Raw genomic sequence first — 14358 nt, forward strand, 5'->3', positions numbered from 1 at the left:
TGGCAATCTTATTAACATTATTATTAATAGTGTGTATTTAGAGCTCGTTATTTATCATGAATAACAATCCAGAAGTTTAGCTGTTTTATTTTAAAACTAAGAATGAAGAATGAGTGAAGATGACCATTTCCATTACAACCACTATGTAGCTAAACTATTAATCAACTCACTCAAAAGGAGAGATCAGCAGCTAACTTGTGCTATCACCTCATTTTCCTCTTTAATTTCTATTACTGGAAGATTTTCTGAGCCATGGTCACTATGGTTTGCTGTAAACATACGGTCGTCAGCATCTTTCTTGTGGTAGGAAAAACCCAAGAAACTCCTCCTCCACAGTGAAAATCTGTTTTTCAGAGAAAATCAGTCAAAATGATGAGCCTGAGGTATATTACCCAAAATAGTCAACACAACATAACTCTTTGCACAGGCTTAGTTAGCTGCTAACTTTTCAGTAGCCGTTAACACCTGTGCGTGTTTATCATTATTATTATTTGGCTGTGTATTCATGGCCCAACACCGATGTGGTGCTGTATGTTCAATCTCAGTGGAGACGCAAAGAAAACACACAGATAATGACTGCCATTATTCTCAGAGAGACACAACAGACATACTCCAAGAAAATTGTGACATGAACACATGCTAAGACGACAGTTCATTGTCTGCCAGGAGCAGGTGACTGCTTTGTCTGTTGGACTAATTCGTTGCTGTGATAGAAAGTAGGTTTGATGAAATAGGAGGTTGTTAGAGGTTGTCATCAGAGCTGCTGCAGCTGAGATGCAGTAATGGGAGCACACAGGTGGGGATGTGTGCTGTAGGGCTCCTGCTGTGCCTAGGCTGGTCCAGACTGGGCCGATCCAGACTGGGCAGAGCTGAGGAGATTACGTCAGAACAGAGCAGATCTAGAGTATTTTTTTTTTTTTTTTGTAAAGCACACACGAGTGCACACAGACAAGTGAAAACCTGAACATACATGCAGCACCAGAGGCTGGCACATCCTCATGCACACCACTTTGCCTTAAGTCAGTTATACGCGTATATACATATTCATGAATATGAATGAACACAGAAGTACATTAGCACTTATAAGTGCCTTTGCGTAGCCATACACATTCTCACATGCACATTATACACACACACGCACACACAAACACACACACACTCAGGACAGACGAAGGTGACTCTCGCCTTCACTCAACACACCAGAGCCCATCTGCCCGCACTCTCCTCTGCGACGCTCCACTCGCTTTCCACTGTGCGTAGACAAACACACACATACACACACACTGTGACCGGCTGACATACTGCCAGGCCCCCAGAACTCAGGCCAAGGAGTCTCATTCTCAGCACCAATGTTTAGTCTGGAAACCTTGAAGCAGGAGGCAGCAGCGTATCCTGTCTCATGTTTGAGTGGCTGTTGGTAAGCTGTTAGTCACTTCCCACTTCTGCCTCTGTACTCGTGAAGATGTTCATTTTCGTCATGATTTCTGTCATTACTGATCCCTTCTGACATGTGGAGATTTGCTTTTTTTGTATCAGTGTTATCTTTTAATAGATCATATGACTGTTTAGTACTGTGCTATCAGTCTAATGAAGTGTTGTCTGGACAACTTCGATACAATAAAATTATAGATATTCAGCATCACGTTCAATACCATTGGGAAAAATCGGGACAACAGTGAGGGCATACAATTTTAGATATTTTGATTAAAAGATAGGTTAATTTACTTCTGAAGGAGGTAGGCCTATGTGGGCACTTCCACGGTGTGTGTGTGTATCGATACGGCAGAAAATGAGCACTGGAACATTTTAAATATTCAAAAATGACGATGTATCGACAGTTTGATATTTTTTGACAACACTAGCCTAATGATGCTAGCAGCAGCCATCTTTTGGTCTGACAGAGACATACGATTTTAACATAGATTGGTGGAGTCCGACTTCGTCAGGGGAGGGCACAGATTGACAAATAATCTCTGAATGTGGAACAAAATTTAAAGCAACTACGTGCCTCAAAAAAAGTTTCCCTTGTTGTCTAAGCAAGTAATTTTGTCTCCGACATAGATGCCAACATTTCATTTTCCTTTAAAGGAGTAATAATTTAGCGTGTTTAGCAATTCCACTGTTCATGCAGTTTCTAGTCATGACTTTCAGTATCTTGAAACAAGACTGAGTAAGGGAGACTCTAAAAGGATGTCTAATTTCTTTAACAGTGAGACATCCATTCATTCATGAGGCTTTCATATTGTTTGGAGCACAAATTACATTTGTTTATGATGTCTGATGAGTCTCACACATGTTTTTTGTCTTGCTAACCGCAGCGGTGAAGTTTGGCCGCATGTCGAAGAAGCAGCGAGACAGCCTGTACGCCGAGGTCCAGAAGCACAGGCTGCAGCAGCAGCAGCGTGACCACCAACAACAGCCGGGAGAGGCGGAGCCGCTCACACCTAGCTATGGCCTCTCAGCCAATGGCCTCACAGAGCTCCATGACGACCTCAGCGGCTACATGGATGGTCACACCCCTGATGGCAGCAAACCAGACTCGGCGGTCAGCAGCTTCTACCTGGACATCCAGCCATCTCCTGACCAGTCAGGCCTGGACATCAACGGCATCAAGCCGGAGCCCATCTGCGACTTTGCCCCCGGCTCTGGCTTCTTCCCTTACTGCTCCTTCACCAACGGAGAGACCTCCCCCACCGTGTCCATGGCTGAACTAGGTACGGAGCAGAAGAGAGGCAGGGGGAGACAAGAGGAGAGACAGCAAAATGGAGGAGGGGGGAGAACAACTCAACCGTGGGGCAAACGACACAAAGGTTGCTTAAAATAGCAGGAGGTTGGAGACTCATCTCCAACACTCATTAAAAGAGCCTCTTTTTTGTAATTAGTTTCCATTAATTAGGGCCAATCAGGATCCAGCAGGGCAGGCGTCTGGGGAAATCATTTTTTTAGGCTCCCCTGTGCCTAGGAACTCCTTTTAACAGATGTGTTTTCAAAACCATTTAAATTCTTATACTCAATATTTCTCTCAGAGAAAATGTGACCTTTGTTTCAGTGAGTAACGTGGCGCCCCTCCTCCTCTCCATGCATTTGTGTCATAACTAGATTGGCTTTGCCTCAACCTTAAGTTATGAGCTTCCTGCAGGCAGTTAAAGGAAATGTCAACAAGCCTTTTCCCAGTCAAAAAAAGCCCACGCGTATCCGCCTCTCCTCCTTCTTGAAAGCTCAGTAAATAAATCTTCCTTTCCTGTGGCATATTTCATCAGCGAGGTCTTCCCTTTCACATAGCCTTGCGAGTAACATTCATATCTCAATCGTGGTTCTTCTGGGTTTGTGACGATTGTGGTTGTATTGCAGAGCACCTGGCCCAGAACATCTCCAAGTCACACATGGAGACATGTCAGTACCTGAGGGAGGAGCTGCAGCAGATGACCTGGCAGGCCTTCCTGCAGGAGGAGGTGGAGAGCTACCAGAGCAAGGTAACGACCACGGCCAAGCCTGTGTTGGCCTCCCAAGCAGTTACAGTAATCAAATTCATTGTTTTAAAGCCGATAACCCATTCTCTGTCCTATCTGTTCTTAGCCCCGGGAAGTCATGTGGCAGCTGTGTGCTATCAAAATAACAGAGGCCATTCAGTATGTGGTGGAGTTCGCCAAGCGCATCGACGGCTTCATGGAGCTGTGTCAGAATGATCAGATAGTGCTGCTGAAAGCAGGTATGACAGCCTGTCAACATGGCCTGCTGCCGTCAAACTCACCCACCACCACCACCACCCCCCTCTGGCATTGTCACAAGGGCGTAGCTGACCTGACTGCACAAAGCCCTCTTCTTCACACGCACAGACAGTGTCACAGAGAGGAGACCCCACCCTGCCTGTTTCCTCTCTCTGTCTCTGTCGCTCTCTATTTTCCTCCATTCATTACATACATAGCAGGGATGGACACAGCATTAGATAAGCAATGTGTTCCTGAGCGCAGATAATACCTATCGTGAGGGCTGCCATTTCCCTTCTCTTTTCCCAGACACAGACGATGTCTACTTATTCAAACTGCTCTCATGAAGACGTACTTACAGAATATTAAATGCAGCCATGGCTCCGTGCACACTGTCACCTATATTTAGGCGTAAAATACAAACGCTCACACAGACACAAACATACCACACATGCAGCAAACAAACACCTCTCCTGGGTCTTTCCCTAGGTATTATTTACATTAGCACAGCCAATATGAATAATGAAATAAAGACTGAGATCCCTTGTCAGACGTGACATTTTAAACAGTTGCATCTCCCTCAGAGGCAGTAATGGCTTCTGTAACATTCTCTTGATCCTCTTATCCACTCCCACAGTGTGGTACAAATTGCAGGATGGAAAAAATTCCCCTACCTATCTCGCTAAATAAAGGTTGAATGAATAAGCACTGTCACTACTGAATGAAGCACAATTTTTATCTGGCATGTCATTATGGAAGAATAGCCTTCCGTCTATGATATTATCATCTGCAGAGGTGCTTTTTCTCTTCCTCTCTGACGGCAGCCTTCTTTATTTCAAAGTGGTTGTGTTACTCATGTTGTAGAAGAATAGCACAAAGCACAATCATGTGTTTTGCATCCTTGACTGATGTGTAACTGTTAGGGAAGAAAAAAGAAAAAAAAAGAAGAAGAAGCAAAGCTCAGATTCAGCATCTTGTTCCTGTCTGTCTCCACAGGCTCTTTGGAAGTTGTGTTTGTCAGAATGTGCCGTGCCTTTGACTCGCAAAACAACACAGTCTATTTTGATGGGAAGTATGCCGGACCTGATGTGTTCAAGTCATTAGGTAAGTGGAGTGGTTGTGTGTGTGTGTGTGTGTGTGTGTGTGTGTGGGTAGGTGTGTGTGTGTGTGTGCAAGCGTAGGTTGAATGAGTTTGCATGTGTGTATTTGCATGCCGCTGTGTTTGTGTGTGTTTCTTACTGTGTCTTACTCCTTTCCTCGGTGTAATAGCCAAAATTAGAGTCTGCTGTTCTGTTCTACACGACGCTGAAGGCCTGGAAGCAAACTCTGAGCACTCATCCCTGCCTCACCTGGCATTGCTGTCTCTGCAACGGTTATTTATGGTAGAACAGAGACGTTAGTGAGGCTCTGCTGCATATGGCTCCCGTAACTGTGGAATAAATAAAGCCAGACGGAGTGTCTTTAGGGAGAGCGCTATCAAAACCATCATTGATAGTCTGACATAAAACATCTCAGGCAAAAGCAAATAGCATTCGTGTTTGACTGCCGTGACATTAGTGAGACTCTCCACCATGGATTTTCTCGCATTTCCTGACTGCCTTTTGACGAAAAAAAAAATGTAAATGCGTCCCACAGTGGCAATGAAAATGCTGAGTTCTGTTTCGCGGCGCAACTTTACCATTCCCTGCAACTCCCTGTTTGCGTGTGGATAGGAGCGAGCATGTGTATCTGTCCCAGCTTCAAGAGTCCCAGTGTCCTGTGTTTTCTGTGCAGCGGGGTCCGCGGCGGGGGAGGCAGAGTGATGGGCTTCCCGAGCCGCGGTGGCATCCGCCTGTCTCTTTCTATCCTCGATAATTGATTTAACTAAAAGCCTCAATAGTGACCTCATTTTGGCTTGCATAACACCACCCAACTGCCAAAAGTGACTCGTCTGGGAGGCAAAAACTGAGTAAAAGCATTGCCTGTTCTGCTTAAGACGCTCCCATGTGCTGTCAGCATGCCGCTCTTTTTCATTCCTTCCCCTTCCTCTCCCCTCCCTATGTGCCTCTCTCCCAATAAAGATCAAGAGTGAATGTTGTTCTTTGGTCTTCCTCATCCTAAGCCCTCTCTCTGTGTCCTTTGCTGTGGCAGGCTGTGACGACTTGATCAGCTCCGTCTTCGAGTTTGGGAAAAACTTGTGTTCTATGCACCTGTCTGAGGATGAGATCGCCCTGTTCTCCGCCTTTGTGTTGATGTCTGCTGGTAGGTGTCACTCACAGTGCAGAGAGAAAAAAAAAGGCAGACACGCATTCACCACAACAAGGAGCGCTGTTGCCCTCCTGTTTTCCTCCATCAATTAATTTCTTATATTAGTGGCACTGCGTCATTACTTTTTCACATGAGCCGAGTTGACTTTTTCGCCGCCTGCACGAGTTTGTACAAGAAGTTGTGATTCTGCCTTACAGACCGATCCTGGCTCCAGGAGAAGGTGAAGGTGGAGAAACTCCAGCAGAAGATCCAGCTGGCGCTCCAGCACGTCCTGCAGAAGAACCACAGAGAGGATGGTATACTTACAAAGGTACAGTGCGATGCAGCACACACTCCATCTATTATTCCTTAAAGTGGCTGTCTGCTAAGCATGCTCTACCCTTGTAGCAGTGTAATCTCCCACTGTTTAGGATCTTTATCCACAGGCCATCAACCATTTTTAGAGCACAGCACAGATTTCAGGGGAAGCATTCATAATGTTACATGAAATGCCTTTTTATCAGTAGAGAAGTGGCAATTTATCAATTGTACCAGCTCCATAATATGAAGTGTCAACTTTTCCTCGTGCCTTAGCGCTTGTCTCAATATTTACAAGTCTGTTTGCCCCCGTGTGAGAGGGAATACACTGTAGGGAGGGATGTTTTTCACTACCATTGCTCCATGTCCTTGCTTCCCCGTGAATCTAAACAGCCTGTCTCCTCTCTCTCCACAGTTGATATGCAAAGTGTCGACACTGCGAGCGCTGTGCAGTAGGCATACAGAGAAGCTTACAGCTTTCAAAGCAATATACCCAGACATTGTGCGTGCCCACTTCCCCCCCTTATACAAGGAGCTGTTCGGATCAGACTTTGAGCAGTCCATGCCCGTTGACGGGTAGCAGCCCTGCCAGGTGCCAGTGTGCCCACCGTAGGGGAATGTGGAGGAGGAATCTGAGACACTTTATTGGTGCCCTGCACAAACCAGAGCGGACAGATGGCACGCTGTTCAACTTCTTCTTTTACATTGGAGGGGGAGGGCTTAGGGAGTTGATTCTCAAGGTTTACTTTATTGAATTTAGTTCTCTTTGGAAGACTTGTGGGACCCGACACCCCATGGGACATGAAGAGGAGATAGGGACAAATAATTTCTGTCTGGTTGAACTTGACCCTCTTTTGCGCATTGTCTAACCTGGAACTCATGATTCACTTCATTTTTATTCATGTATTTTCCCAAGTATTTATTACACCACCATTATTATGATTTATTGGCGCATCTGGCTTGTAATTGCACAATTAATGAGTCACTTTTGGAAATCAAACAGATCCACATCAGTATTATTTTTCCAAAACGGTCTTATCTCTATCTGCTTCGTACACTTTATCCCCAAACTAAAACAAAATAGCTGATAAATGCGCACATTACGGTCAAGTTCAGCCATTTTTTCTCTTGTGTTATCTTTTGGATGCAGTTCCTGGAATGAAAACTCACAGCGACTTTGAGGGAGGGTCTGTCGGCATGGTGATGCAATCGGCACCTCTCTGTGGACAATCGTTTAAAAAAAAAGAAAAAAAAGAAAGAAACATAGAATTCTGGTAATTCTAATGAAAACGCAATGATTTTAGCTGTCAAAGACTCCATCCACCATTGTTGCATAGTGAAATCATGTAAGGCCATCTGCTATTAATCCTTCTCTGGACAGGTGCCCTGGAGAAGCACAGGGCACCAACACAATGAAAAGGGTCCATTCCACCTGTTTTATAATGTACTACAGGGTATATGGTCATAAGTACTTACTATACAGAAAAAAGTAATGTTTATAGAATCTATTTTAAATAACATGTATGATATTAGTAGTTAGACCATTCTTAATTGTTGAATTGATAAGGCACTTTTATTTACACCTTTCTTTAATTTAAGACTTGTATATTTACCTAGTGATGTGTTGCATGTGCACAAGAAATACAAGTTGAACCATGGTCACAGAGGCTAGTCCTGGGAGCTGCAGATGAAACCGGTCTGGAAGTGCAAGGGCTGTCTGTTAGGACTGCTGGCGTGGCTGCAGGGGTGGTGAACAAAAGAGGCATAGATGAGAAGGCAGGTTAGAGGAGCTCCGTCACCTGTTACCTCAACAACCGCCTGCCAAACACCTGTCAAAATGTAGCCTCGATACTCCTTTCAGCGAGCACGCACATGTACAGTAACAGCATGTTGCAGTCAACCCGCTTTCCTTGATCTTTGGATTGAACAGCATTTGTTGAGACCTTTTTGTCTAAATATTTCATACTGATTTTATTGTGAAAAACCTCACATATTATGTGAAGAGGAACATTGAAATCAAACATTATCGCAACAAATCAACACTGAATAGCCTTGAGGGTCGGACTGGAGAGATCACACACAGACTGTAATCCAATTGTTCCATCTAGTGGAAGGTAAAGATACAGCAAGTGAGTTAACAGCCTGAGCCTGACAAAGATACGAGGTCTAACCTTAAAGCACATTCACGAGCCTCTGTCAAAATATTTTGAGTGCTTTTTCGTTGTCGTTTTTGAGTGACTTTATCTGCCTTCTCACCATGGCCTCACGCCCCGGCGACGCCACAACAGGACACAGAAGGAAACAGTGAAGGGAAAGTGAATATTCAAAGCCTTGTCTGGTAGTAAAGCTTCTATTTTTGTAACATGTTTTGGTTAAATAACTCATGAAAGAGAACGAGGGAGAGAAAAAGATGTCAGGTAGCACTTAACTATATTCCCGCAATAATTAGACTAGCTGTTGTTTGTACGATTAGGGGAGAAACATAAAAATGGTAGGACAAGTGCTATTTTCAGAATGCTTTGTTGTTGTGTTTCTGTTTTGTTGAGTGTGTCTTTCTTGTCAGTGTGGTAGTAAAGTGGTAGATAAAAAACCCTGGATGTGCCAAACAGTAGTCGTCGCTTCCGCTTTCCAGTCTACCCGTCTATAATGTAGAATGGACTCCTAAGACATTCCAGCAATCTCAGTAGCGGCTTCTTGAAATATCTTTTAAAAAAAAAAGAGCAAAAAAAAAGGAAGAAAAAAAAAGTGATATCCCTTTAGAAACCCAACAAAGCATGTTAATACATCTGTCACCAACCGTATCACAGAATCCAGTTGTTTCTTTTCTTTTTTCTGTTTGCACACTATCATTCCTCTGCCGTGCAATTTGTACAAGGCGTTACTGCCTTGTGCTGTCACCCCTCAGGGACGAGTTTCTTTTGCGCTTTTGAGAGGACATTTGTTTGTACTCATTAGGTTTAGCTTGTGTTTTTGTCAGGGATGTTCCATGAGAAGTGGTTGAGATTAACATTTGAATATATTCATCACGGAGTGGTTCAGAATTTTACATTAAGGGGCCTCCAAGACCACGCTGTGCCCCCCCTCTACGGTCGAGTTCAAGAAAATCTCATTTGTAAAAAACAAAACAAAAAAAAAAAGTCCAACCCCATCACAGTTTTATCAGCATGCAGCATATTCCTGTCACACACATACAAAAAAAAAAATCTGTTTTGGTTTCAAACGGTGTCATCAGGGTCTTTAAAAAGTGGTAACCCTCTTTGTTAGAAAAACCAAATATTCTTATGCAATACTAAATCTGTTGTGTTTGGGTTGTAGTAGATATGCTGTACCTAAGTAATAATCTCTGTTATGATCCTATTTGGATATGCACAAGCCCTCTACGACTAGTAAACCTCAGTCTCCCAGCAAAAGAAAACCCAGTCTGGAACAACTGCTAGACAATCCAGGTTGAGAGGCCCAGCGGCCCGGCGAGAGCAGCGGAGAGAATGAGGTTGTGAACGCTCAGGGAGGTTAACAGGTAGACCGAAACCGAAGAAGCAGCTCGCTTTCCTCTGGACAGTTGCAGAGCATTTGATTAGCTCTTTTTTGTGTATCTTTCAAATCTCTTCAAAAGCACTCAATTGATGAGAGGAGGAGGAGGTGGCACAGCACATACTGAACATGCAGTACAGCACTTACTGTTCAGAAAAGAGATGGAGATTAGGCTGATTTCCTGTTATTTGTTTGCAAAAAAAATATATAATATATGGTTTGTTTCTTTGTTAAGCTGTTGTAATGTAGCATTGTCACATAAAAAACAATTCTCAAATATGATCAGTTAAGGTCTACCACCAGAACGGTTCTTCTCTCATGAATTTGATTTCAACACTTAATAGTTGAGTGGCATGTAACGTGTTCTACAATATAAAACAAGCAATACGCCTTGTGTTACAATTACGGGTCTCTACAGTGCAGTCATCATCCTTTTTCAATTGACTTTATTCATTCAGCTGACTCAAACTAATAACTCTCAGCCTAGAACAAAAAAAAAAAAAATAACAAAGCCCCATCCCTCTGTTCTCATCTTCTTATGTACTGGTATGGTTGGCAGGATAGCAGAAAATGGTCATCAAACACATGAATTCTTGTGTCTAACTATAAACTGCGCCTTCACACAGGCCTGTAAAGTGATGTCCTTCTGTATATTCTCACTTGAGATATCCCGATTTAAGTCAAGGGATTGATGCTAAGTGTGCTATTCAATCAGTGTATAGTATTCAGTAAAATGTGCTGGTCCTTCTGTCTCTGCTCTGTCGTCTGTTTGTAAAAAGCAATAGTGTGTGTGCGCGTGTGTGTATGTGTTTGTTCTCACAGTGTGTGAATAAAATAAACCCCAGACAAGGCTTTAATAATTACAGAGGAACAGGGTTATGTGGACGAGGAGGGTCTTGGTTTTTATTTTGTTGGGAAAAAAAATGGTTTTGGAGATGCTGAGCTTGATCCATCCATAATAGGTGTAGGTTTTTTTAAAAAAAGCATGACATAATGCCTTCAACAATTCAAAGGTCTGCTGAAGGCTGTGAGGCGACATTGACCGGCTTCACAGCGCGAACATCGCTCGCTGTCAGTTCACGAACTGAAATGAATTCTGGAGTGCAAATTGTGAAAAATGAGTCTTCTTGACCGTAAATTGTGAAGATCGGAGTTATGTCACGCTTAAAAAGAAGTTGTGCCGGAGTGTCGGTGTGTTACCCAGAATTATGAGTCAGTCATTACGTTTTTAACAGAACTCATTTTCCAAAGCACAGCTGGTAAGGATTTATGATTAAAAATACGTTTAAGAATATAGTTTAAAAAAAAAAAACGAGAAGCAACTTTTAGCCATAATCGAATGTCAAGCAATAATATATGTCTGTGTATTATTTTTGATTCTTTTTGTGCATAATAGTCTTTGAACATCTGCATGTAAATACACCTCTTATTTATCACTTTTTTTGGTTTTATTTTGTGTTGACTTTCGTGGATGTTTTTATGTTTCATCTGTATATTTGACCAGTTCTGTTCCCAGGTGGAGAACTAAGAACTTGACATGGCCTGTATGCTGTATATCTTATTTTCTCTCTCTTTCTCTCTCCCTCATTCTCGGCTGTTTATCCACCATATTTAATGTTATTATTGATCACATGTATAAAGGTAGCTTTGTAATTTCTGTCTGTATAGGTAAGAGGAAAATACTGCTACTAAGGCCTACCCAGTGGAAATATTTATCTGTTTATCGATTACACCATATTGTACGATAACTCTGTTTCTAGTTTGCTTCCCTCCTTTAGGATTAGTTTGATAGAGATAGGGTGTGCTGACATTTATTTTGTGTTGCCCTAATGTGTGGTGCTAGGTAAGTTAATTTCGTGAACAAAGTATTGATTCCTAAGCCTGGCCGCCCTATTAGTCCATTCATTTCATTGCATATTAATGTATTATTGATATTAGGACTCAATAAATAATAATGATAATGAAAATGATAGTGGTAAAAATTACCCAGCCAGCACCTGTATCAGTGTGCTTGTCTCGGGATAAGGCACTTATTTCCTTCTGACTTATAGCAAAGCTAGTATCTGCTAATTAACAAACTATTTAAGGTTGCATTTCTGGTTTGCGGAAAAACTGATAATATTCGAACTGAAACAGCAGTATTGTGTTTTTTCTTTGATTGTAAAAACCACTCACTGAGGCTATAGTTTGTCAGGTTTTAAGATACTAAATATTTACCTCTCTTGTGTCTGCATAGTTCTTCACCTGATGCAGGGAAGTGGTGCTTGGATTTTATTATTAAACAGAGCCTCGGTATGCTTTTGTTATTCCCCATTTTAAGACTATCCTGAAAGTGGTTTCTTCAGACCAGTGGCATAAACCTTTTGCACCACAAGAAGTGTTACAAATGTACATGAAAGAATTGCCATTTGAGGACAAAGTTGACCTTTTCTCTCCACTCTGTAGCAAATATCAGTGAGAATATGCTTGCAATAATATACAACGTATCACACTGAGTGCCTCTCGGTGTAACAAGATGCATACATGGTTTTTTGATTGTCTTTTTTTGTGGTTTTTTCCAGACGTGTAACTGAAGTGACAATGTATTTTGTACATGAGGATGATTTCTCACTCTCACATGCTTCAAAATGTTTTTTCAGATTCCTTCTTTATGTGATGTTAATCATTTTCACGTGGGTTGACGCGCTATGTTAAAGGGTTTTAATGTTTCGGTGGTCCGTTTTTAGAGTGTACATGTCACCCCTCACCTTATTTGAGACACACAGCTGGGAAGTTTGTTTCATGTTGATCTTTAATGGTCAAATAAATGCTCGCAGATGATATGACACAAAAGCTCACCTGCACATTTTGTTTTTTTTTTGTTGTTGTTTTTTTTGATTAGGCAAAAACTAACAGGCAAACCACATTTCTTCACTTTCTGTTTGTTTTATATCAACTTTCTTTTTTAAAAAATTCACAGAGAACAGAAGATTTACTAATGCATTGTATATCAAATATTTGTATGTGTTTGTAAAAGAGGCATACAACACATCTGGATTTCTTTAATGTTCTGTGTTCAGTGTTCGCTCAGTCGGTTTCGGGTAACCCAACATGAAGGGTGGGGTGGAGCACGGGTTGATTCTTTTTTTCCATGCAAAAGCAGTGCAAATTATGGGAAAGCCGAAACTAGTGTGTGGTTGTCACAAATTTCTAAGTCACACGTTTGCTACTGATGTTAAAATGGGGACAGATGATCATGTACCTTTTTATCCAGCTCTTTTGAACTCTCTTTAGCAGGTAGTCTATTCACAAACGTAGTTTTGCTCCTTCTTGTCTGATTCTTAAATATGAAAATAAGTATTTTGATTCATTTTGTAAATACAGCTGTAAAGAAAAATAAGAAATTTAATGTTGTCTTTTAAATACTTTTCATTCTAATATGAATGTTGTTATATTGTACTTAGAAACTGTACCTTTAATATTACCTTTATTAAAAGTGCATTGGACACATCGATTTTAGATGTGCTTTATGTGCTGTTATCCCATAATAAAATTTACCGCTTGTAATGGGCTTTTATTTTCTGACTCTTTATCTGTCTCTGTTGTCTTCCTCTCTCTCTCTCTAGCTCACTCTGTTTATAACAAAGTTATTCAAATTGATTAATTTTAATTGACAATATTTTTGTCAGGCCTAACCATCCTGATTAGTGATTCAATATTTAATCAGAGGTGGTAGCAGTTCAATTAGTTTATATCTTACATATAAATCTGCACGACTGCCAATGAATATCTGAGCAAAGGCATGAGAATTTTAACCACACGCACAAAAAATATGCTAGAAAACATACTTGTCCAAGACATTTTTATCTAAGACATATAATAATGATAAAAATACAGCCCTCACTGCCTACATATAAAGCTAAATCAATAACCAGATAAGTTCATTGTAGTGGTCTGGACATAAAATCAAATATAAACTCAGTTGTCCTTGTTACAAGTTTCATCAGTCAAAACCCCAGACAGTCTAACAATTCATGGCACTGAACTGTATGATTAAAATATGTGACCATGGGCAAGTCTGTCCAATTTAAGAATTATAGGTATGAAAGAAATCTGTGGTAATTTAAAAAAGTAAAAATCTGGAACTGATTGAAAATCCAGAGAATCTCACTTAAAGATCAGCTTCAGCATTTTCCCTCAATTCGTGACACGAACTCTGCGGTTTCTTTGTAACACGTTGTAGTTTCTATACCTCCTGGGACACAGGTCTGCTATTTTAATGGATGACTCAATTTCCCCCGCAGGGAATATTAATGTTTCATCTCATTTTGCGATGTAGCACCTTGGCCGTGGTGATGAAGCCTTACGAACTGCCATCTGATAAAGCTGTGGAATAATTTGTATGATTGTCAGATCCTTAAAATACTTGCAAAGGTGTCAACATGTTTTATCATTAGCCCAATGCAAAAGAAAAAAACATTATTTCCATTTTAAGCTGGACCAATATGAGGTTTCAACCTATTGTTTCTGGGGCGTTATATCTTAACTTGAATTTTTAAATATATGCCTGAGCCAGATGAGGGTATGAGCATCATAA

General features: G+C 41.4%; 1 protein-coding gene across 2 annotated transcripts in view; it reads left to right on the plus strand.

Moving 5' to 3' along the window:
• The window catches only part of roraa (RAR-related orphan receptor A, paralog a), a 188377-nt gene extending 175039 nt beyond the window's left edge, over positions 1 to 13338 (plus strand). For both annotated transcript variants that reach the window (XM_073471556.1, XM_073471558.1), the window contains 7 exons: positions 2319 to 2714; positions 3352 to 3473; positions 3577 to 3709; positions 4704 to 4811; positions 5838 to 5948; positions 6152 to 6264; positions 6667 to 13338. In XM_073471556.1, coding sequence (XP_073327657.1) covers positions 2319 to 2714; positions 3352 to 3473; positions 3577 to 3709; positions 4704 to 4811; positions 5838 to 5948; positions 6152 to 6264; positions 6667 to 6831 — 1148 coding nt within the window. In that variant the 3' untranslated portion in view covers positions 6832 to 13338. The remainder of the gene's footprint in view (positions 1 to 2318; positions 2715 to 3351; positions 3474 to 3576; positions 3710 to 4703; positions 4812 to 5837; positions 5949 to 6151; positions 6265 to 6666) is intronic.
• Positions 13339 to 14358: the final 1020 nt, after the last annotated feature.

Source organism: Pagrus major, chromosome 8 (assembly GCF_040436345.1).
Source record: "Pagrus major chromosome 8, Pma_NU_1.0".
NCBI classification, from domain to species: domain Eukaryota; kingdom Metazoa; phylum Chordata; class Actinopteri; order Spariformes; family Sparidae; genus Pagrus; species Pagrus major.